Source organism: Salvia hispanica, unplaced genomic scaffold (assembly GCF_023119035.1).
Source record: "Salvia hispanica cultivar TCC Black 2014 unplaced genomic scaffold, UniMelb_Shisp_WGS_1.0 HiC_scaffold_362, whole genome shotgun sequence".
NCBI lineage: Eukaryota > Viridiplantae > Streptophyta > Magnoliopsida > Lamiales > Lamiaceae > Salvia > Salvia hispanica.
The window spans coordinates 26,562-51,110 of record NW_025952094.1 but is presented as its reverse complement, the minus strand read 5'-3'; the positions used below and the strand labels follow the sequence as shown (position 1 = coordinate 51,110).

Sequence of the window (24,549 nt, the reverse complement as noted above, 5' to 3'; positions counted from 1 at the left end):
GTTTTTGAGTTTGGAATACTGGTGCAGTTCAAGAAGGGATTAGTACTAAAAACGACAACATTTATGGTGTAGGAAGTTAGAGTACATGTTTAGATGGTAATGCTTCTGTTGTCTCTGTATAGCCTTAGTTTACAAATCATGCATCCACTCTGTGATTGCTAACATGTAATCAACCTGCTCTTATTATAACCTCTACATATTTTAAATTAGAAAATACTATTTTAAAGTATTATACATGCGTACATATTTTGGTCGTTGTTGATCTGTTAATTGTTATCAACATATTTTAAATTAGAAAATGTAATCATAAAGTTCAAAATATCCCAAATTGGTATTGACAATAAGTCTTTTGGTCCGAGTTTCTTGAACCGAAAAATCAATGATTCAAAATCGCTTGGATGCTTCACGGTCCTGTTTTGGTTCCGTAAACTATTTGGACTCTTCACGGTCCAGGTCCGGGTCCGGTTTTGCCTCCCAAAAATGGAACAGATGGTTCTATAATGGGTGTCATCACGAAATATCTAAATAACAATGAATCCTAATTTTATTCAATGAAACTGCATGTCACATATTCTAGCCTTCTAGGTTGGAAACTTGATGTTAATTCTGGAGACTTTATGGTTAAAGACGTGAAAATATAGGAGTGTAAAACAAGCCGTGTCCCTTACAAAATCCGAATGTTTGGTAGGTAGGGGTTAGAGCATCCATGCGCTGCCTCGTTGCGGTCTCGGCTCGTCTCGGCAGAGGCGAGCGCGGCTCAGCGGCGGCCCGTCTCGTCTCGGCGAGACGAGATGTCTCGATGCCCGACACAGCGTTCGGAAAAGCCGGCCTCGAGGCGGCGAGCGACGCGCGGCCACGTGGCGCGCGTAGCGATGGCGTGACGCCCACTCGCCGGCCCGCGAGTGGGCGTCGGTTATGACGTCATAAATTTTTTTTTTAAAAAAAAATTGAAAATTCGAAAAAAATTTTTGTAAATTTTAATATTTAATTATGTATTTTTGATTATGTATTTTTTAATCATGCATTTTTAAATTTTTTAGGCCTTTAAATTGTAATTTTTATTTTATTTAATTATATTATTTTTTAATTATGTATTTTATAATTATGTATTTTATAATTTTTTAGGCCTTTAAATTGTGATTTTATTTTATTTAATTAAGTGTGTTTTTATTAATTAATTTGTTGGAAATAAAAATTAAAAAATGAAATTGAATGAATAGTTAAGAGATGGATAGAGATGGTTAAGAGATGGAGGATGCGGATATTGGTCTTAGTTAAGAGATGAAATGAAAATGAGTAAGGGCTTAGTCTGTCAAATTGGGTACCCTGGATCCGATCCAATTTTTCGGCACCTGATCCAAATTCTCAAAATCCAATACCCGATCCGACTGAATTTGATTTGGCGGATACCCGACTGGGTATCCATCCCAAAAATCGGGTATCCGATCCCAATTGTGATTTTGATTTTTTTTGAAAATTAACTACAAACTTTTAGATTTATTTAATACTCTATTATTTAATTCAAATTTAATACAAAGTTGAAGTACTAATATTCAAGTAAAAATAACTACAAACTTTTAGAAATACTGAAATTCTTATAGTAGCTCAATTTAAGCCTACAAACTTTTAGGAATACAAAATTCTTGTAGATTTTGAATTTAAAAGAAAAATAATTACAAACTTTGAAAATTACAAAATTCATAAGTTATACATATTAACATCTTTCATTCATCCACAATAAGTCAATAACCATCAAAATTCATAAGTTCAAACATTCATCCTTTATAAATATCACAATTCAATAATTCATAAGAATCAAGATCTAACAATAATATCATCAAAAAATTCAAAATTATAAATATCACAAGTCAATGAAATTAAAATGTAATTAAAAAATTAAATTACATATCTTATATGCTAACTATTAAGTATTAATTAAATTATAGTTAAGAAATTAAATTACATTTAATTATAATAAAAATATAATTTATTAATTTTAGAAAATAAATCGGATAAATCGGATAATTCGGGTATACCCGATCGGATATCGAGTAACCCGATACCCGATAATCCAAAATTCTCACTACCCGATCCGATCCGATACCGAAAATCGGATTTGTATCCAATTATCCGACTTTTTGGTTTGGATATCAGTATTCAATACCCGATATCCGTTTGACAGCTCTAGTAGGGCTCATAAATAGTTAAGAGATGAGACGGTTAAGAGACACGTTGGAATGCCTTGGATCGTAAATGGGGCTTGTTAAAACTAGGAGGAGAATAAAAGCGGATGTGGTGATGGACTGATGGCAAACAATTTCAAGTGAAGTAACTTTTAGAGTCAAACAAAAAGGTAGAAAAAGAGGATAATTATGAATATTTAATTGTACTGTCTACAAAGTCAAAATAAAATTTGCCTGTAATCTTGATAAACCCCATTATTTTACCCATTAATTGCTCCCAAATTTCCGTTGCTCTTACTCTTTCAATGTTTTATTTGTTTAATTTGTACTGTACGTTTCCTTTTTTTGGATAGGACTCTGTCAATACTTTTATCATATTTTAACTTTTTACTACAATTACTTTTATAATATTATATTTGATAAATGACTTTTCATTCTATTAACTATTTTAATCACATTTTATTATAAAATTAATATATAAAAATTTCACTAATTTTACTATCATTTCCCTTTATACTCAATTTCATGAATTTGGAGTCAGGTCAATCGTGATAATTAATAACTCATACAAAAATGTTGAAATCCCAATCTTAGAGCCGCACACTCCTTGGTCCACAATGATATGTGAGGGGTGTTAAATCGATCCAATGACCCGCGAGGAGGGCTTAACCCAGCGTGCCGAAGCCCACCTCCCGTGCCTCACACTTGTTCCGAGAGGTGTTCAACTCACGACAGTAGTGGGATTTGATCTGCGATCATACAAACTGTCCCTCCGGAATCAACGACTTTGGCCTATAGACGTGATAATTAATGACTCACATAGAGAGTATATGTTATATTTTCATTTTTGTTATACCTGTAAACATAGTTCATTTCTATTTTTAGTAGTACCTTTTTTCTTTCTTTCTAATGAATTAGTATATCACATTCTCCATTAACAATATTTCACTTATTTTTTCTTTCTAGTTTTTCTACTCACCAATTTCTTAGTTTTAAAAATCTTTGTGTTTAAAAAGTATTTATTTTTATGGGGGGATATTTTATGAAAAGAAAAAAACACACCCGTATATAAAGGGAGAAACAGCACTAATAATGGTGTCTTCAATCTCAGCATAATTTCATCATTGTACCTCATTTCCACATCAAAGATGCCCCTTTTTGCCTTTTATTTCCATTGAACCACCCATCTGTTCTTCTTCCCCCCCAAACATCAAGCCCTTAAATGGAGCATAACCGGTACACATTGGAAAATGAAGAATTTTATTAAACTTGTGGATGGCTTTTTTTCAATCAAAAAAAAAAAAAAGGGAAAAAACCCTAGTTTTACTTGGAAATACATGAGAAAAAGGTTTTGTTTCTTCAACTTTTACTCTCGGGGGAATTAAGCTTCACGGTCCGATTATTTGTTTTCAGCAAAGCAAATCTCCCTATTTAGTTCGAAATCGAAATTTTCCCTGCGTGTCTGCGTTTACTTTGTAATTAGTTGAGGTCTATATAAATTTGGTTGGTTTACTATATATGAAGATTTTCTTATTCTCTTTTAGATCGATACCCTTTTTCTTAATTAGTTCCATGATAGCTAGTTTTTGAAATCAGAAATATTTTCGTTTCAACAATCGAAACGGAAACCCAGTTGATCCTTGGAGATTAGAAAAAAATCTTCTGAAAACTATCTATCCATCCATCAATCATTGAACTGTTGGAATATCCAGTTAATTAGGGTTTTTGAAATATGTATATTCGTCTTCTTTTTTTGAGATATTTCCTGTTGAATAAATGGCAGATCATACTTTTTTCTTGCTACTGTTTGATATCAAATGAGATCTATTGGTGGAGTTCTTCAGATCAATTAAATTTTTGTTTATCCATCACTAAATTGCACTATAAGGAACTAGCTGAAAATTTAATTCAGCTGCGATTATTTTAAAAAATTAACCCCCAAAAAAAATGAAAAAGAACGCTTAATAAATTTTTCAGATTTAGCTCGGTTTTCCATTTGTAAAAATATCATCATCATTCATCAATGGTTAGTGAAAAGAATAATGCTTTTTAAGCTTTTGGAGATAATGTTTTGGGGGGTCATTAATATGTAATGCCAAATATATGGTGGATATTTTTGGCAAGAAATCATTGTGCCTGCTGATTAATAGTAAATAATTTACAAACGGGTACTAAATAATGATTTGGATATATCCACCCATTTATTTTTGCATAACTGTTTAAATTTAAATAAATTGTCAACCACTTATACCATCCACAGTTCCACACTTATTATGCATATATATGTTTTCTTTATTATAGTGCCCTGTTTTTATAAAACAATAATAGTGTTTATAAGTATACAAGAGAAATATAATAATAAACAAAAATTTAAATTTAAATATGTAAAATTTTATAAATTAATTAAAAAAAATTTTTCATTTTGAAAATTTGAAATTTTTTTTTCGGGTTGCCTGTTATTTGATCATCACTTTTAGTTGTTTCAGACCATTACATTTAATTTCACAAAAAAAAAGTCTAAGGAGTTTTTAGTCGATTAAGAATGATAATTTTATTTTAAATACACCACCTATATTTTAAAAAATTTATTTTCAATATTGTTCCCAACCATGGACAAAAAACAAAAGTTTTCTGAAAAAAAAAAAAATTTCAAGTTTAATGAATAATTGTGTATTTTTTTTTCGAAGAAAATTTTATACAGATTGGGCCTTTCAATTTCATGTAAAAAAGGGGACATGTACGAATACAAATTTTATTTTTTTTTTTTAATTTTTATTTTATATTTTATTTGAGTAGCACTTTGTAGTGTTTACACAAATTTAGGTAGCCCAAATCGAACCCCATATAATAGGCCCAAACTCGTGGTTTCATCCCCTACTCGATTTGGGTGTATTTTCAAAATCTTATCGCACGCCTGCAACATTCACGCGCTACCCAGATCCCTACTTTCGCATTTCCGATTTACCATGATGAAATCTCTCGTTCACTCACAGCGAAGAAGAACCCTAAATATTAAATCAGCACCATCTGTTTGATTGGGGGTTCTGGATTCTGTTGAAGGCGCATACGTAGTTCAGTTTCCGATTCAATCTTCCGACGATTTTGGAGGGTTAAATGTCGGGGGCTTCTAGGTCTCGGGTTACCATCACCCTGGGACGCAGCGGGTAATTTTGTTGTTTATTGGTTGTCTAATTTCAAGCTTTCATTAATTTTCCTTTCGAGCTGGGGGAATTTTTTTGTTCGGGAAAATTGCTACTTTTGTCAATTGTGATGTTCGTGATTTACGATACGGCATTAATCCGGAGTCGGTTTATGTGTATTTACTTGCTTTAGAACAACTTGATTGTGCATAGTGAGATGCTAATGTAGTTTACAATTTGAAGAGAAGAAAAGGTTTAATGCAATATGCTTCGGATGCATATTCGAAGCCGTTGCATTATGTGATGTTATTGTGATTCTTCCTTTGCTGTAGGTTGTGAAAAGACCTGGAAGTTCATTGGCTAGCACTTTCACTGATGAGCATCCACCTGTAGGAAGCAAAAGGCCAGTTCGGGGAGAGGCTTTTGGGAGTAATGTTGATTCATCTTCTGAAGATAATCATAAAAGGTCTGTTTCTCGTGTTTATCAACCATTCACGGTTAACGGATTATGATTCGTGTTCTTATTAGAAATTGGCAACAACTCTTTCATAGTAAAAAGTTCACTTTGCTGGGCAAACTGGCTTTTGTGCATAGTATGCAGCCTTTGGAATGTTGTAATAATGATTGGCTACTAAAAGGGACCTCATAAATTGTCAGCATGAAAGAAGAGGTCTTAAATTATTATGAAACTGAAAGCTAATAAAATAGTAAATCTTTGTTTATTAGAAACTACCTTTTAAATTTTTGCAATCATGTTATGCAGGCTGCGGAAAGATGGCAGGCCTGCAGATGATTTTGATGGTAACTAGCTTGTCTTTGTATTTAAGATTCTTCAATACTCATTTGGTTTTGGTTGGTGAATAATTTTTAAATTTGGTGATTTCAATTGAATAAAAGACATGCATCTTAGTAAGGGTGATCTTCGGTACAAAATCATGCAAAAGAAAGGACTGAAGCAAAATAAAAACGGCCAGCAGAATGGTGGGGATCTCCGCAACATTTTATCAAGGCCTGCTCAATCTTCTATGAATAGTGTAGCTGCAAGGGACAGGATGCCCGAGCCAAAAGACACTAAAATCGTTTTCCGGAACCAAGAGATGGCAGGCAGCACTTTACAGAGACAATGGATGGCAGATTTAACACCTGTAGCAAGGAATGCTAGCATGCATATTCCTGAATACAGGGCTGGGCATGCCCCTGATCCAAGAAAACAACACATTCTGGAAATGGGGGATGGTGGAAGAAGCTATTTTGAGGCACAGAATGCCAGACGTCCATGCCAGAACATAGACCTTCAACTACTGTGACCAGAATGGACTCTGGGATTACTTCTTATTCTCCCTGGACATTGGACAGTTTAAGGCGAAGATCACCTGATGAATCTTTATCAACTTCTAGAGTTCTTACTGCACCAAAGAAGGATGAAATTTTGCCGAGAAGATTTGCAGCTACCTCATATGACGATTCTAGGACAAGCACATATATGAGTAAAGATGCTTTTGATATTTCAAGGCCCATGAGTTCGTCTCTCATGACTAAAAGGGCTCCACCTGTAGGGCAGATGAAGTCCATGACACCAGTGGCCTCCTCACTTCCTCGGTCTGGGAGTTTCATGCAAAAAGTTCATATGTGGTTAGTCTTCTTACTATTATGTTTAACCCATTAGTCTTTGTGCCATTTCTGCAGATCTACTATGTAGTTTATTTATTTGAACAAGCTTTTGCTTAGATATTATGTTGGAACTGCTATAAGCCTGGGTTGGAATCAGACTACAAGGCACCAAGAAAGTTGAAGGGGCATTTGATGATGAAAGCCTTGGATAGTTTCTAAACCTAGAACTGGTGCTTATTAACAAGTATCAATGTCGGTGTATGATTGCGAATATGATTCAACATGATGGTCACCCACCTGTCTGAATAGTCTGCCCTTTTGGTAACATAAACATATAAGTATGCGAGTCTTCCTCTTGGAACATACTGAGGACCAACTTCGTCACTTCTGTTGTATGGAACAAAACCGTTTAGGGCACCTAGTTTGTTAGGTTGCTCTCTATTGTGGCCCTGAGTGTGGTTCTTCTTAAATGGACTTAAGAATTATCTTATTCAGTTTATGCCACTTTTGTCTTCCATTGCTATAAAATTTCTTGCCCTAAGCAGTCAGAGGTTTATCATCTCTGGTCCCTTTATTAATTGATGAAACTAACAATTTCTCAAAAATACTGAAGGCTTAGTTTTTGAAGTTTGTTATGGTTTTCTTGCAAAGTCCATATTTCTCCTCTCATTGGCTTTTGTACTTGCAGGTGGATGATGAAGTCACAGTAGACAGGTTCTTGCATACATTGGGTCTTGAAAAATTTACTGTTATCTTTAAGGCTGAGGAGGTACGTAATCTTTTGTGATTTCTGTGACTTCCCTGCACATTCAGTTCCCAATGCTAGCTATCTTTTACAGCATGGACGTGGAGTCTGTCTAAGAAACTAAAATAAGAGATACAAAGAAAGAAAATTCACCTCCTCCTTGGGGTATGAAAAAAAGAAATGTCTTTTTACTGGAGCTTGTAGAATATTGTTGGTGACTGTTAGAAGGGTGTATGGCTGTATGCCTGTTGGGCAGCTATAACCTTGTAGGATCAGTTTGTTTACCAAATCAGGAAGTATGATAATCCGGTTAATTAACTAACATTTGATACTTTCCTGCAGGTGGACATGTATTCTTTGAAGCGAATGACTGAAAGAGACCTTAAGGAGATGGGAATACCTATGGTAACCTCCCTAACCAAAAGTGCTTTTGTGTATACACCTTATTGGTAGTGTAATTTAGAAGTGAGTTGTGTGCTTGTTCATTGTTATATCTAACTGATATTGTTTGATAGTATTTATAGTTTTTCTTTTTGATTCATTTTGGGTGGGAGGGAGGAAACACATACCCTTTTTTACCATGTGATGAAAAACCCACTTTTAATATATGACAATGTCTCATCTCATCTTGGATATCACTCCCCCAATGTAAAAAAAGAAGCCTAGTTTACACGGAAAATCTAACATCTTAGAATTTCTATATACGTCTGTTCCGAACCTTTCCAAAATAACATGCTGTATGTAGTTCTGTGTTTGTGGTCTGCTTGAACTTTTCATTGTTCTAAATGCTCTAAATGACATTTCAGTATTCTCTAGTGCATTGATTAACCATATTTGGGCATGTGGGGCTGCTACCATCAAGACAAATTTAGACACGCATCTATTGGGGTACCATCCGGGGTTTAGAATGACATGTTGATGCTTGATTTTTGGGCTTTAGAACTATTAACACCTTATACATGTCCCTCTGGATAAGATATCGTCATAAGTCTAACTGTTAACCATCAATGCCTATTCTCAGTTTGTGTTTTCAGTTTCACCTATATAAGGCTTACTAATTGCAGGGGCCAAGGAAGAAGATCCTACTCGCATTGCAACCTCGTTTGAAGCAACCAGTATGATGCGATCATGTGAAGTGTATGGGGTTACTTGGAGCATCACTGCCGAAAAACATTAGTTGGAGAACTTACCTAGCAGATCCCATACTTTTGTATTTGGCTTCCAAGATACTCATTTTGTTGAGCATTGTTCATACACTGCGATACATTTTTCATCCTTTTTCCATGTAACAGATTCACTTGGGTTGATTTTGTATTTTGATACTCTCCTCTGATGCATATCCCAGCACCATGTGAAAATGTGGTATGTGCCACAAAGCTGCCCTGTTTTTGTTGTGCACTGTCCCTATATTTTGACCAAACTACAGCAACAGTAATTTCTCAGAACTAGTTGTAGTAATTATTTTAAGGGTCCCAACACAGGCACAAGAAGATTGGTGCTTATGCATGTTGTTTTTGGCGTGAGTGATGCAGAATCACAGCTGTATAATCACCTTTATTACATATGATTTTGATAAAGTGCGATTGAATGTAGTGAAAAAGGACTATTGGAGAAGTGAAAGAAGCTGCTTTTAACTGTTGCTAAATATTCTGTGTAAAGAGTGAGTATGGAGTTGACATCTTTTTCATATCTTATCTCAAGAGAGAAAGACTAGGAATCGTCACTATTTTTCTACACCTCGCCTTTTTCATTTCCATCTCTATCCGATCATTTTGTAAAATGATGACGATTGAACTGTTGCTGCAGAAAAGAATTTTCATTTAGCGCTTGAAAAAAATCATGGGTCTGTCTAGTTAGTTGCAGCTTACAACTATGATCAGAATCATTTAACCTAGCATTTCTCGTGTATTTTGGAAGTTAGCCAAATTAGACTTTTTACGTTTGAAGATTCATGCACATTTGAACTCGACCCTTGTGTTTTCAACCATAACTCGATGCCTTATTTAGGAAATATCATGGAACGTGAGGAAAACGAAAAACGGTGGTGATTGTTGTGTAGAAATTGCAATTAAATATTTACATGGATTTATTTTGACCAAGTGATATTGATGATAAGTATTTTGTTGAGTGATTGCAGTGGGTACTACGGCTTATGTTTCACATGGTTACATGTTGACTAATTCGAGTGGATAGTTGATAGATTTGCACTTGTCATGCTCTATATTAAACACTGTTGTATGCACATTCTTGCATAATCCAATTACCATTGGACACACATGTGTGTGTGTAAGAGAGTGAGAGATTGGATGGATTTTATACCACATTAGTACCTCTTTATTATCAAGATTGATTGAATTAGCGAATACTATTATACTCTATTCTCCCTCGTCACAATAATTGTTGTCCCACAATAATTGCTACTCTTATTATGAACATGTTTTAGAAATATAAAGAAAAATTAGTTGGAAAAGTTATTAGAATATGAGGACCATTTTTATATTAGTTTTTTTAATAAAATATAAGTGAAGTGAGTTAGTGGAATACGGGACCTACTTACCATTTATGGTAAAAATGAAATGCGAAAATTATTGTGAAAAGGACCAAATTGGAAAAGAGTGACAATTACTATGGGACGGAGGAGTAGTATACAAGTAAGATTTGTGTTTGGTTCACTGAAAGGTTTGCAATATTATTGGGAAAATTTTCCTATTATTTTATGAATACATAAAAGTATTATATCTCTCTAAGTAATGTCGGTTCTTTTTTCGGAGGATAAAATTGGAATAAGAATCAAAGGCATTATGGTGTATAACTGTAATCACTAATGGTTCCAACAGATTAAAATCAAAGGGAATTAAATATAACACGATCAAATTAATAGGCCTAATTTATTTTTGTCTAAATATAGAACTATCAATCGATATATATGTGCATCATGTGAACTGATTTTTGAGAGAGAGACGTGTTAGTAAAAAAAAAGGCTAGAGTTTTGGCAGGCAAATGGGGGAAAGGGAAATTTCAAATGAGTTTTGCGATTTCGAATATCTCCACACAGGACAAAACCTCAAACAGTTGATTAACAATTGAACATTAATAACTAGATTATTATTTTAAATTGACGACGTCCTCATCTATAATGTCCTTCGTTTCTTTTATTTTCTTAATTTATCACAAAAGATTCTCCTCCCATCAACTTTAATCCCTAGTTTTATTTAGTGCAGTTAAGTGTCAATCTTGGCTTTCTTAATTTCAAATATCATCCTTGTTGATAATTAGCATTAGTTTTAAACGTAATCAATAATAATGATGGTAGAAAAATTCAATACTCTGTACCTGCATTGACTTGAACACCAACTACAAAAATTAGCCAATAACTTTGCTTGATTGACGAGTGGATAACTGGATATATTCATTTAGATAACTAATGCGCCAATGCAATAAAAGATAATTGCTTATGTAATGTATGAATATAATTTTAGTAATTTCGGTATCAAGTTACTGTCATGAATGGAGAAATGTATATAAAAATTATATAATTAGAGATTACTCCGTATTTCATAGAGGTTGAATAGAAAATAGATTGATGTGCGCTATTTTTTAAATACTTAAATTTGGCCGATTGTATGATATGATTCAACTTGAAGCTTAAATACACACTACTATATACCCATAAATCCTACTGTGTTATTTTTACTTTCAGATTTCTTCAAAATAAGATTGTTTGCTAATTAATTTAGAATAAATCCTACTGGGAACTATATCACTTTTATGTGATGTACACAAAAGTTGAAAGACAACCATGCACCAATTATATGACGATATTTGATTTTAAAGTTTCAGAATGCATATAATTAAGAATCTTGATTAATACTAATATCATATAAGAATCTTGATTAATATATCATCTTATAGTGTTTTAGTTACCAAATGATAATATTTTAATTTTACATCTATTGAGGGAAATCGGGAATAATATATAGTTAGTTAGATCGGTTATAACAATACAATACTACTCCTACAATTTAATCTTGGTAACCTATTCACTAATTAATTGCGTGAGAATGAAATTGAGTTTGTGAAAGTAGGACAAAAAACATACTGGAGTACTATATGGTGCAACTTTTCCAAAGCGATATACTTCTCTTCCAAGCGATAACATTACATGTATAATTAACTACTTCATTAATGCTAATTATCAAAGACATGATTAGTGTGATGTTTGGACGCCTTTCATCAATTAAATCAAAGTTATATCATATCAAATCAGGATCTTCCAAAACTGACTCTTAATATTTCTATTTATTTGTTACTTCACGTTTTTTTATTTTACCTAAACCGCTATGATACAATGAATATGAAAATTAGTTTCTTGGGGAGGAGAACCACAATGGCCCACCTTTTTCTATCAAATCAGATTAGATTGAGGAAAATGAGAAGAAATCAATCACGAGAAAATTACCCACCCACCCACCTAACCCTAGCTACCTCTCCTTAGACTTCCTAGAGCAAGAACAATTGTATTGATAGAAAATATAATTGAAACAACATTTGATTGAATGAGAGAGAATAGTGAAGAGAAAATGCAATTGCCAATATATTATTGATTAAATTAATCAAAAGAATTGGTGCAACCGGCCACGGAGAATATCAGTTCACTGTATATATGTAATTAATTAAATAGTGAATACTGTAATTCAAAATGATTGAGAATAGCATGCCTATTTAGAATTTCTTCTCTAAAGCCGGATCAAAAAAAGCAATTGGGAACAAACTAGAAAAAGGGTGAATAAACACTAAATAAACAAAGAGTGGGAATTTGAATTATAATTGATGAGAATGAGAAGATTTATCGGTGGAAGATATAGTCCACCTTGAAGATATATTAAGAGACAATGGAATGACAACACAATCTAAATTTATTTATATACATGCCCCAAAGCCAAACCTATGTGGGTCCAAATCTCAACAACTGTCCAACCCAAATTCATTTGATTAATACAAGATGATGACTGGATTCACCTTAAACATATGCTTTTGGGGCATAAAATATAGGGTTTTGCTTGCTCTAAGAAGATTTGCTCAGATTTGGTTGAAGACCTTAATCATTAAATTATATATAATTTTTCTTACATCATTGCCCACTTCTTGATATTCCTTTGTTTAGCGAACTACTCTAGCTCTAACCCACTTTTTTTTTTTTTTAATTAATGCATCCAAGAAACATGGTCAAGATTAAAACATGTAGAATATTATATTTGTCATTAATTTTACTTTGATTTATTTATTGCGGAATTAGTGTGTGGATTATCATGACGAACCTTCGGTTAAGTGCTGAATAATCAAAAGCTACAGTGATAATCAATCAATCAATAATATTGTAATGTGTGGGACTGTAGAGGATGGGACTTGACACCTGAACATATTTAGTTAATCAAGATTTTTCTAGTTTGTTTATTAGCTTTGGTTAGAGAATAAATGATTTATCCATGAACCCACTAATTAGTTGGTCAATCAAAGTAATATTTTTTAATGAATTTTTTAGTAGAGTGTGGTAGATTTGTTGCAAAGCTAGATCGCCATCCTTCCAGGTGATTGCATCCCCATCTTTCTTTTGACTTTTTCCCCCATTAAATAATGATATTCACTATTATTTTAATAAAAGTTAACCCATTTTTCCACCTCTCTAAGCATGGAATATTTGTGTTATTTTTTTGAATTTGATCAAGTGGTACCATAACTGTACACTTACAATAATTTATTTAAAGTGGTTACGAAACATGGAATTCTTTCTTAAATTAGACACACACTGAATCCTCTTTGGTGGGAAGAAAAAAATTAAAGCTTCAAGTGTACCGTTTATTAAACAATATCTTAGCATCAGACAAATTAACTTCCCTTATCTGACTATTCCTTTTTATCCTTTATTTTTTGTTGACCTTTCTTTCCTATATACAATTATTAAAACTATTCCTATTTTGGAGATACAATGCATACTCTATAACCAATAGCATATTTCTTTGCTATATAAGAAAGGGCACAACATTATCATTTCAACACACACCTTCCAACTCTCCCTTCTCAAATTCATAAATATTATTTCAATTCAAGATCATGGGAAAAAATAGTGCCTACTCTTCCTCCCAAGAAAATTCGAATTGCAATAAAAAGCTAAAGCTATTCGAGTCGAGCTCGATCAATCTGATCACGATGCCAACAACAACAACAACAAAGGGTGGTCAGATCGCGGCGAGAGTGTCAACTCGTCAGGCTCCTCCACGGTGACCGACAAAGCGGGCCCCACCGAGGCGGAGGACAGGAAATTCGAGTGCCAATACTGCTTGAAGGCGTTTGCAAACTCGCAGGCTTTAGGAGGGCACCAAAATGCACACAAGAAGGAAAGGCTGAGGAAAAAGAGGCTGCAGCTTCAAGCAAGAAAGGCCAGCATCAATTGCTACATTCAACCTTTTTACTACAACAACAATAGTCAAAATAGTTATGGATCAAATTCTGCATGGTTTTATGATCCATCATCCCATCCTCCCGAATTTTCAGCTTACGAGGATCAGCAGCCGCAGATCAGCTTTAGCGGTCCCGAGATCTCAAGATCATGGGCCGGGGTTGACCGTGTTTCACTTCATCAAGACACGCGTGCGTTTAGTCTCACGCATGCTTCAACGAGGCCCCTCATAATCAACAAGGGTTCATCCTTGCCTAATTCAAATAAGAATTGTACCAGGAAGAATTTGGATCTTCAATTAGGGTTGAGTTTACAGTCTACAATTTGAATTTATACGTTACTTTCTTTCTTTCTATATCTATATATATAGGGATAGGGCCTCATTTTTCTTCAAAATTAGGGGTGTGAAAGCCCAAAATTTATCTTTTAAGTTAGGGTTTGCAACTGTGTAGCTCTTTAATTTGAAGAGGAATATGATGAATTAATGAAAAGATGCATAGTTGCTTATGATCAACTTTTGAATGCCATTTTTCTTTGTTATGATTATATACGATCGTTTTTATTTTATGTTATGTCGCAATATATATTAATTTTTATATTAAATATTCTTTATTTAACTATATGGAGACGCAAACATAATCAGCGAATTTTTTCTCGCTTTTATAGCTGGTATTATTTTAATAATGGATGGAAAAAACACGAGAGATGTGAATTCGTTGTTACTCCATGTTTTAATATGGAAGGAAATTTTAATATAAATGTTGCCGTGTGAAATAGCATATGGTATGTAATTGATATAATGCCATATACCACAACAACAATAATTAATAAATTTTTCAGAATAGTTATAATAATACATGCTTAAAAAAATAAGGTTGCTGGTAGCTAGTTAAGCTACGCCCGAGGGACGGATCTAGAAAATGATCATAGAAGGGCAAAAATACATGTGGGGATATTTGAAGTGCTTGAGGAGGGGCATTTAAAGAAGAAACTAATATTAATTTTTTTCTACAATAGAATTTGTACATAGATATAAAATTTTGAGGGAGCGCATTTGCCCCTCCTCCTTGCACATTAGATCCGTCCTGGCTATACCCATCAGATCAGGAAGCTAGCATATAGTATATACATTCTCCGATCACACTATATATGTCAGACTATTATTTATGTATCATACAACATTCAACTTGGTCTGGTTTTAATATTCACGGAAAATAAGGAAGAGGTAGACTATAAGTATAGGCTATAGCATAGAGGAGTGATCAAGGTCTAACTAATTTTAATTGTATAACTAAAGAACAAATTTCAGCCACACATCATAATAATCCATATTAATCTATATGTTGAACCAAACGTCCATATTTAATAAAGAAATAAGTGAGTAGGGGCATTTTTGGAAATAATAATTTGTCTCATATTTCATATGGATCGTGATTTCCATAGGATATTCGATGATTCGATATCATTCCAAATTTCACGATCAACTTATCCGATTTCATGATGAATTCTTCTCATATTTTGTTTTTTTTCATTAACAATCAATATTGCATTAGATTTCACTCAAATTGCGATCGATTCTCGTTAAATTTTCACATGAATCGCAATCAATTCTAATTTGCTCAACTTGCGATCAATTAAACGATTCAATCTAAAATTTGAGATCGACTCTACCTTTCGACCATCGATTTTAAAATTTGATCAGAGTCTATGGCTAATAGATTTCACGTCTTCAATTGAATGTGGTCGATCATCCCAAATTTGCAGTGCGAAACCCATTGTGTAAACTCCATCACGATCATGTGTCTCAATACCAATTCCGGACAAATATTACTTGATTGATTCATCATCTTCGAGAGAGGATCGAGAGAATAACTCTAAAGGAAAATTTTGAACTCATGAATTAATCATGAGATGATTGAAATGGTGCACTTATATTGATGTATATTACCTTCGATGAAGTATATTACGACGGTTGAACCATATTATGCTTATAGTGATGTAGTAAATCATATTGTTAAGCAACCCACAATATAGTGAGTAAACATGATCATACAATTTATAATTAGATCACATTGAGGAATGAATTGCTACATATCGGCGTTGCCAAATCCATTAGGTAAAATAGAGTCGATTTCTTGGGATTTACCACGGACCGGACTAATCGGGATATGAGAATATACTTACTATATGAACAATATACATATTATATGCTCGGTATACTTCAACTGAAATGAAAAAATGGTACATTATAAGGCATGCATAATATACTTACTATAATCACAATATACATCACTATATGCACAATATATTTCCGAAATGAAAAAAGGGTACATTATAAGGCATCGAATATCTTCACTATAATCACAATATACATCACTATATGCACAATATACTTCATGAAATGAAAAAATGGTACATTATAAGGCATTGGAATATACTTCACTATAAGCACAATATACATCACTATATGCTCAATATACTTCACGAAATGAAAAAAGCGTACACTTTAAACTATATTCTTCACTAAAATATCAAACATCATATTTTTAGTTCGTGTACATGTTTTAGTCCACTAAACGTGAGTTTTATTTCATTATTAGCTTATTATTAGTTCAATTTTTTCTAGTTTTTGGTTCAATGCGTACATGTTAAGTGAGTTTTATTTTGTTGCAAACTTGTTTTAGTTCACTTCTTACATATGTATAGTTCATTGCGTACTTGTTTTAGTTCACTACTATAGTTGTTAGCTTCATACCAAAATTTATCGAGATCACAATTTTAAGTTGTGAACTATATTTTGTTAAATAATTAACAAGTATCGAACATAAAGTGAAGTATGTTGTGCATATAGTGAAGTATATTGAGCATAAAGTGAAGTATATTTTGCACGTCTTATATTCTCTTGTATTTTTTATTTTTATGAAAATATATTGTGCATATATTGAAGTAAATTGAACATGCCTTATTGTTTACTATTTTTTCCCCACGATGAAGTATATTGTGCATATAGTGAACTATTATATGCTTATAGTGAAGTATAATAACTTCGATGAATTACGGTGAAGTAAATATGTTTATAGTGAAGCAAATATGCCCGCGTGAAGTAAATAGTCTAACATAATATTGAATTTAATTGAAACGAATGAGCTTTATATTGAACTAAATGATACATATTATGAACCATATCAGTTTCATACAAATGGTCATGAAGCGAGTTTAAATCATTTTCCCATCTATCTTCGTGTTGTTGCTACATTCTTGATAATGTTTTGATGTTGTCGCAGTTATTCAATGACTCATGGTTTGCATTAATGCAATGCAATTGTGCTCTTAGCTTTTGGAGTATTCCCCTTGCTTCTTTTAGGCAATACATTTCCAATCTTGTTCCGCTCACCATAGTAACAATCATCATATACTTCCTCTAAAGGTTATACACTTCCTGAAATCGAGAAAACCAAAACACTATAAGACATACATCGTATACTTCCTCTAAGCATAAATTGAATCAACCAAGGTAAAATACTTCACTCTTAACATTTATTAGTGCACTATAAACAAGGATCACAAACACTTCACGAGATGAAAAAATAGTGCACTATAAGCAAGGTTCCAAAAAGGGTAAAACACTTCCTTCCTCTAACCATGGAATACTTCACTCATGCACATTTTACATCGAGATGAAAAAATAGTGCACTATAAGCAAGGATCACAAACACTTCACTCTAAGCACGTTTCTGCATTGAGATGAAAAAATAGTGCACTATAAGCAAGGATCACAAACACTTCACTCTAAGCACGTTTTACTTCCCGAAATGAAAAAATAGTGCACTATAAGCACATATCACAAACACTTCACTCTAAGCACGTTTTACTTCCCGAAATGGAAAAAATAGTGCACTTGTAAGCAAGGATCACAAACACTTCACTCTAAGCATGGAATACTTCACTCTAAACACGTTTTACTTAACGAGATGAAAAAATAGATCGCTATAAGCATGCATCACAAACACTTCACTCTAACCATGAAATACTTCACTCTATGCACATTTTACTTCAATGAAATGAAAAAATAGATCGCTATAAGCATGCATCACAAACACTTCACTCTACATGAAATACTTCACGAAATGAAAAATAGTGCACTACAAGCACGGATCACAAACACTTCACTCTAACTATGGAATACTTCACACTAAGCACGTTTTACTTCACGAAATGAAAAATAGTACACTATAAGCAAGGATCATAAACACTTCACTTTAAGCACTTCGAAATTGGTAGGACAACTTACATTTTGAAAAATCTTTCGATTTGAGTCCATTATTCGACGACGGAATGAGAGAATTGGATGTTGAGGAAAACGAAATGAGGCGACGACGACGGCGGAGTGAATCGGTGTTGAGGGTGAGAATTTGAGGTTTAGATAAGAGGAGAAGAGCGATGGCGAGCAAAAGGAGAATTTGGAAATGAGAGAAATGAGCGTAGTAGCGCACCGAAAGTACGATCGCGGTGAGGAGCTGAGCGACGAATTATTCGAAACACCAAAGAGACGGAAGAGAAGAGTGAGAGTGAACGCATAGAAGGAGGCGACGAAGATCGATGACGACGAACGATTGAACCCTAGATTTTTATTAGAGGATTGGCGAAATGATGAGAGAGAAGGAAAAGAGTCGCGAGGATGAATTTTGAAAAAAGATATGTTTTTCAAATTTAACTCAATTTTCATTTGTTAAATGATAATTTTACCCCATCATCTTATAGTGAAGTAATTCATTCATATAGTGATGTAAAATCTGGATGAATTTCAAATATTACATAGATGAATATCGCCTTTGATTTTCTTAATCTTGTAAGGATATTTGTTTCTCAGCTTATCGTCTTAATGAACACTTGCCCCATATCACTACTCTTGAGATATATAACGATATAATTACGATCCGAGTCTCTATCTAAAAAACTCATGCCGAGACATCCAAGGTATGAACTTAATTAAAAGATTTAAGGTTCACATCCTACAAATCTCATTTTTAATTCCCAACAATAAAGACACAGTAAATTCACTTTGTGATTTTATTGGTGCATATATCAATATGTCACGTGATATTTTTTTAAAAGATTAATAATTATTTCTCATTTACCTTTTTGGGCGTGGTAACACGAGTTTTTATTGGTTGGAAGGAAAACGTTTTATCAATTAAGCTGAATTTATCGTCTATAAATGTAAGATAAAAGCTTTGTGATTGCAAACTTAAACTAATACTACGTCCCATCTTCAAACATTTAGTGCATGCCATCAATAGCAACTCTAGTATGTATATATACTTACCAATTAAAGAAAAGGGAGCAAATTGACAGCTACTTTACAGGCCGAATGAACTTTTTAAAATTGTAAATTTAATTGGAACAATATTTAATTAATGATTGATTTCCCCGGGACCAATAATTAATTAATGATTGATTTCTTGGGCCTATATAATTTATTGGCCCGTTTATATAGTAGTCGAGCTAATATGTTTAATAGGCCGGCGTTTGCGTTAGAGGGCCTACGATCAATCAAAGTGGCCCAATCATCAAACCACTTCAACACTTTTGTAGGACTAGTATTCAATTATTTATATCGACAGGTGCATTTATTGCGAAATAAATTGTTGTATTGAATTATTACTAGTAGTATATACAGTTTTTTCTATGTCACAATACACTAAAAAAAAACTGGACTTCACTAATTAACCCTGAATGAATATTTACTGAAACATAATATAGAAATATTATAAAATTTATCGCATTTTATCAAATATTTCATGTCAAACGTGTCCTTGTACTTTGTCAACATGATACAATTTTCAGGCATAATTTTTCTTCTTACCAATTTTCAATTGATTTTTGCCCCATATTTTTATTGAATTTCAATTTCAAGTTCTAAAATTTAGAATTTCCATGAGATTTAAAAAAAACAAATGAAAATAAATTTTATGATATTTAGGCTGTAGCATAATTATGAGACAATTAGCGATCGCGATCATATGAGTGATGAGTAATTAAGAGGTCAAAAATCAGTCACTCTCATCACCACACCTATTAATTACGATATTAATGTCTTACCTTTTTTCTCATCAATTATGCTTACGAATCCGATCTACTTCACTTATCTCCATATGCATTCACCAAATCATCAATTAATAAATTAATTACCTTCATTAAAAATTCGGAAAAACAAGGTTAATATTAATAGAAAAGTGAACCCGCCAGGATGCGCACGATACCCTTGCTGCTGCACAAGTTCTCCACACGGCGCATGGTAGCAAGCGCTAGCAATAAATTTGAATTTTAAACAGCTACCTCATACTATTATATCAAAAGAAAACAAGAAACTAAAAAACAGAAAATGCCACCTAATTTACCCTCCATTTTCTCCAGCTATTGAGCTCTGTTGTTGCTTAGGGTTTTCTTAAAAAAATTTTCTCCTCCGACGAATAAAATCATGCATTTTGTCTCAAATTTCTCTGAATAGTTTCCAATTTGAAATGTTTTAAAGTCAATTTCTTCATTTAGGGTTTTCGGACTTTTGTGTTTCAGCTCAATATCTCCATTTGAAAATTTGAAAATTTTCTCATATTTGTTAGCAGAATGAGGGTATCCGTATAATGGATTCAGGATTCGACCTTTGGTTGGGTTTTGTTCCTCTTTGATTCATTATTTTGTTTGCATATAAAGAAAATGCCGGGGCAAAAATCTAAATCTGAGAAAGGGGATGGGGAGAAGCAGCTGCGGAGAGACCCCTATGAGGTTTTGGGGGTGAACAGAAATTCTACCGACCGGGAAAATTTAAAGAGTGCCTACCGGAAGTTGGCTTTAAAGTATGTTAACTTACTTCTCTGATCTTCGCTTAATGTTGAAATCCAGCTGTAAATTATTGAGTTGTGCTTTCTATCACCTCTGTAGTTACGTTTTGATATGAATTTCAGCTATTTAAGATATACCGGATGACATATAGGCTATAGCATTATTATGTTTCTGCATTGCCTAATTTCCAATTCCCAACATTTAAATTTGGTAGTGATTAAGGGCATGATTTATTTTAGTACAAAAAGTATGATGTTCCGGTTGTAGCCAGTAAGACGGATCATGAAACATACAGGAAATTTGGTCTTCTCTCTGTCAAACCATTCATCTAACAAATAATGATGAGATGCTCTGTCTCCACCCAATGTGTTGTATGCTGAGAAGTATTTCTCAGGATCGATTATGTGTTGGTTACTTGGTTATGTTTGTATTACAAATGTAGGTACCACCGGACAAAAATGCAAACGATGTTACAGCTGCGGATATGTTCAAAGAGGTCACATTCTCATATAACATTTTGTCTGATACGGATAAAAGGCGGCAGTATGACACAGCAGGTTTTGAGGTTAGTGTTTGTGAACTCAACCCAGCCTAAGGATTTAATGTGAGCCTTAATTAGTTGATTGTTTGACAGTCTCGAAGTTGTATGTCTTATCCTTTTTCAGGCTGTCGAATCAGAAAGCCAAGAACTGGAACTTGACCTTTCAAGTTTAGGAACTGTTAATACGATGTTTGCTGCAATTTTTAGGTTGGTTGGTATTTATAATGAGTTTGTTTATAATGTTTTCAATCTTGTTGTGAACTATAGGATTATATTTTTGATTTACCTAAATAAACTGTACTTCATTGGGCGATCAGTAAACTTGGAGTTCCTATCAAAACTACTGTATCGGCCACTGTTCTGGAGGAAGCACTAAATGGGGCAGTATCAATTCGTCCACTCCTGCTGGGACAATCTTTGTGCAGGAAGGTATAATCATCTCCCTAAATTAGTAAGCAATATTATACTTATATTTTTTTCTGTTTAAACTAATTCATTATTCTTCTCCCAACAGGTTGAGAAGCAATGTGCTCACTTTTATTCTGTAACCATAACAGAAAAGGAAGCACAGGCAGGACTTGTTTGTCGAGTTTCTTCATCAGATAAGAGCAAGTTTAAGGTATATATATTCTAGTCAGTTTACAGCTTTGTCTAGAGAATGGAAAATGTTGTTCAGTTGTTCTTAAAATGATTATGCAGCATCTGAAAATGATTATGACATATCCTAATATCTCAGTTGTGCTTTATATCATTCTCGTTCAATTTTGTTATTGAGAAATTGTGTCTTCTCATCCGTTATAAGTGGAGATTCTTGGAAATGGGAGTTGCATTAGTTTTCTATTCACAATTAATTTATTATTAGCTTTTGTGTGTAGCTAGTTAATACTATTAACTAAATGTTAGATGCTAACTCTATGCAGCCTTAGCTTGGGGTTTCTTGGGCATTAGAAAGCATAATGCTTATTACTGTTTGCGTTGAAATTTCATAATTATATTTATTGGAATTTTTTGGCTTCAAACTCATTTTGCTCTATAAATAACAAACATGATCCAACAATAGGTTTGTATTTATATTTGTGAGAAGACGTGAACTGTGTCCATGTCTTCTGAAATATTTTCAACCTTCCTTCATCTCATATGTTTTGAAATACTATAAAACTCATATAATTAGGTAAAAATAACAGCAACTTTTCATGACAATGTAGTATCTTAGCCACGGCCACCATAAAATAAGTACCGAGTACTACTAACTTTTATTAAATGGAGAGAAAAATGTCCTTACAAAATGTCCTGGTCTTCCATTCATTTGCGGTGACAGGTCATGCTATTGGGTAACCTGTATTCTTCCAAAATTACGCTAACCAGTTTTTAATTTGCTTTAGTTCTCCAGCACATTATAACCTTTTCCTGTGGTGTAATAATATACTTCCTGCTGCCTTAATGTATCCATGTTGGTCTTTTTCAGCTATTGTACTTTGATCAGGAAGAGAATGGTGGACTATGCCTTGCTTTACAGGTTTATTTCTCCTCGTTCTGTGTAGACCTTTTTAATCAGATGTATAATTCAGTCTCTAATCTCGTGGTTCCCTGGGAGAAGTGTATCATTTCTTTAATAAATAAAAGAATAAATTTTCATTGGTTTCAATAAACGTGATATGAACCCCTGGGAAGCTTGCCACATTTATCCTGATAAAAAGACTGCCATATAGTTGTATTATTAAAATGAAATAGTTTTATTAATATTTTTCTGAAATGAAATTTATGGTACTTATTTTTCTCTGGATTGGTTATTTCCATGTCCCTTTCCTGGAATACATGCTCAGAATAAAACTAAACCTCTCCTCTTGGACTACTTTTAAGAATAGTCATTGGTTTTTGGTTTACATGGCACTAGGCTTGCACTTTTGTCCATTTAGGAGTGATAGTTTGTTGCAATTTATTTTCAGTTTGGTGTTCTATTCTCTCAACTTTAGTCATGATAAACTTTTGTTTATAGGAGGATAGCTCAAAAGCAGGGAAGGTTACATCTGCTGGGATGTATTTTCTCGGATTCCCTGTATATCGGATGGACCCTGCCCATAACTCTGTAAGTAAATCTGGTATGCTCAACTGCATGCGTTAACCCTCCACTTCATTCTTAATTCATTCACATAACTTCCCTATATTGATTTCAGGCGACTGCTGTGAAAGATCCAGATGCTGCTTTCTTTAGAAAGCTGGATGGATTTCAGCCATTTGAAATAACTGAACTCAAAGCCGGCATCCATTATTTTGCAGTTTATGGTAAGACTTGTCCTTGAAATTTGTTTCATATCTATCTCTACCTGAAAGAGACTACTACTCATGTCTGTTGGGCTTTTCAAATTATTTTGCAGGTGATAATTTTTTTAAAAGTGTAAGCTACACTATAGAAATTCTTTCTGCTGAAATCTTTTCTGAAGAGAAGGAGGACCTTAGATCTGTTGAAGCTCAAATATTGTCAAAAAGAGTGGAGCTTTCCAAATTTGAAACCGAATATAGAGAGGTTTGTTGTTAGACTAATCTGTACTCGCACTTTATGGCGAGGTACATGGGAACTTACTTCCATACGTTATTGTTAACAGGTGCTCGCTCAATTCACCGAGATGACAAGTAGATACGCTCAAGAAATGCAAGCTGTAAGTAATGCCCGAGTTAAAACCACTACTAATTGTAGGGAGCAACACCTGTATCTTAGTGTCATCTGAAAAGTTGTGGTTCTGCAGATTGACGAGCTTCTCCAACAGAGGAACGAGATACATGCTTCTTATACAACTGCTCCACAAATAAAGCGCAGCAGTAGTAGTCGAAGCAAGAATAAAGCCACAGTGAAGGAGGGTGATGATTGCCAAGGGAAGGATAAGAAGCAGTCTAGAGGAGAGAGGTCGAAAAGAAGAAATGGTACAACCTTCACCTAAAAGGAGACAAAAAGAAGCCTTGTGGAATGGATTGAGTAATAATACTATTACTTGTCTCTCATCAGTCTGTTTCTTTGTATGGTCTTCCAGCTG

At 33.7% G+C, this 24,549-nt stretch overlaps 2 protein-coding genes and 2 long non-coding RNA genes across 5 annotated transcripts; all 4 read left to right on the top strand.

The window, feature by feature from the left end:
- Positions 1 to 5,751: 5,751 nt before the first annotated feature.
- On the top strand, positions 5,752 to 6,285 carry LOC125199042. Its single transcript, XR_007172508.1, has 3 exons — positions 5,752 to 5,789; positions 6,087 to 6,124; positions 6,221 to 6,285. It is a non-coding gene; the product is annotated as an uncharacterized LOC125199042 (long non-coding RNA).
- A 300-nt stretch (positions 6,286 to 6,585) lies between these two features.
- LOC125199041 lies at positions 6,586 to 9,016 on the top strand. 2 transcript variants are annotated; one of them, XR_007172506.1, is made up of 4 exons: positions 6,586 to 6,955; positions 7,623 to 7,703; positions 8,022 to 8,084; positions 8,744 to 9,016. It is a non-coding gene; the product is annotated as an uncharacterized LOC125199041 (long non-coding RNA). The 2 variants fall into 2 exon arrangements; XR_007172507.1 differs by lacking the exon at positions 6,586 to 6,955 and adding an exon at positions 7,146 to 7,164.
- Positions 9,017 to 10,429: 1,413 nt separating this feature from the next.
- LOC125199044 (zinc finger protein GIS-like) lies at positions 10,430 to 14,464 on the top strand. The gene is made up of 2 exons (XM_048097221.1): positions 10,430 to 10,493; positions 13,848 to 14,464. The coding sequence occupies exons 1-2, from the start codon at positions 10,430 to 10,432 to the stop codon at positions 14,462 to 14,464; spliced, it is 681 nt and encodes a 226-aa protein (XP_047953178.1).
- A 6,963-nt stretch (positions 14,465 to 21,427) lies between these two features.
- Positions 21,428 to 24,549, top strand: LOC125199043 (chaperone protein dnaJ 16-like). Its single transcript, XM_048097219.1, has 10 exons — positions 21,428 to 21,544; positions 21,645 to 21,727; positions 21,838 to 21,949; positions 22,035 to 22,139; positions 22,986 to 23,036; positions 23,517 to 23,606; positions 23,695 to 23,803; positions 23,896 to 24,044; positions 24,124 to 24,177; positions 24,265 to 24,549. Exons 1-10 carry the CDS (start codon positions 21,464 to 21,466, stop codon positions 24,454 to 24,456), a joined length of 1,026 nt encoding a protein of 341 aa, XP_047953176.1. The 5' UTR covers positions 21,428 to 21,463; the 3' UTR covers positions 24,457 to 24,549.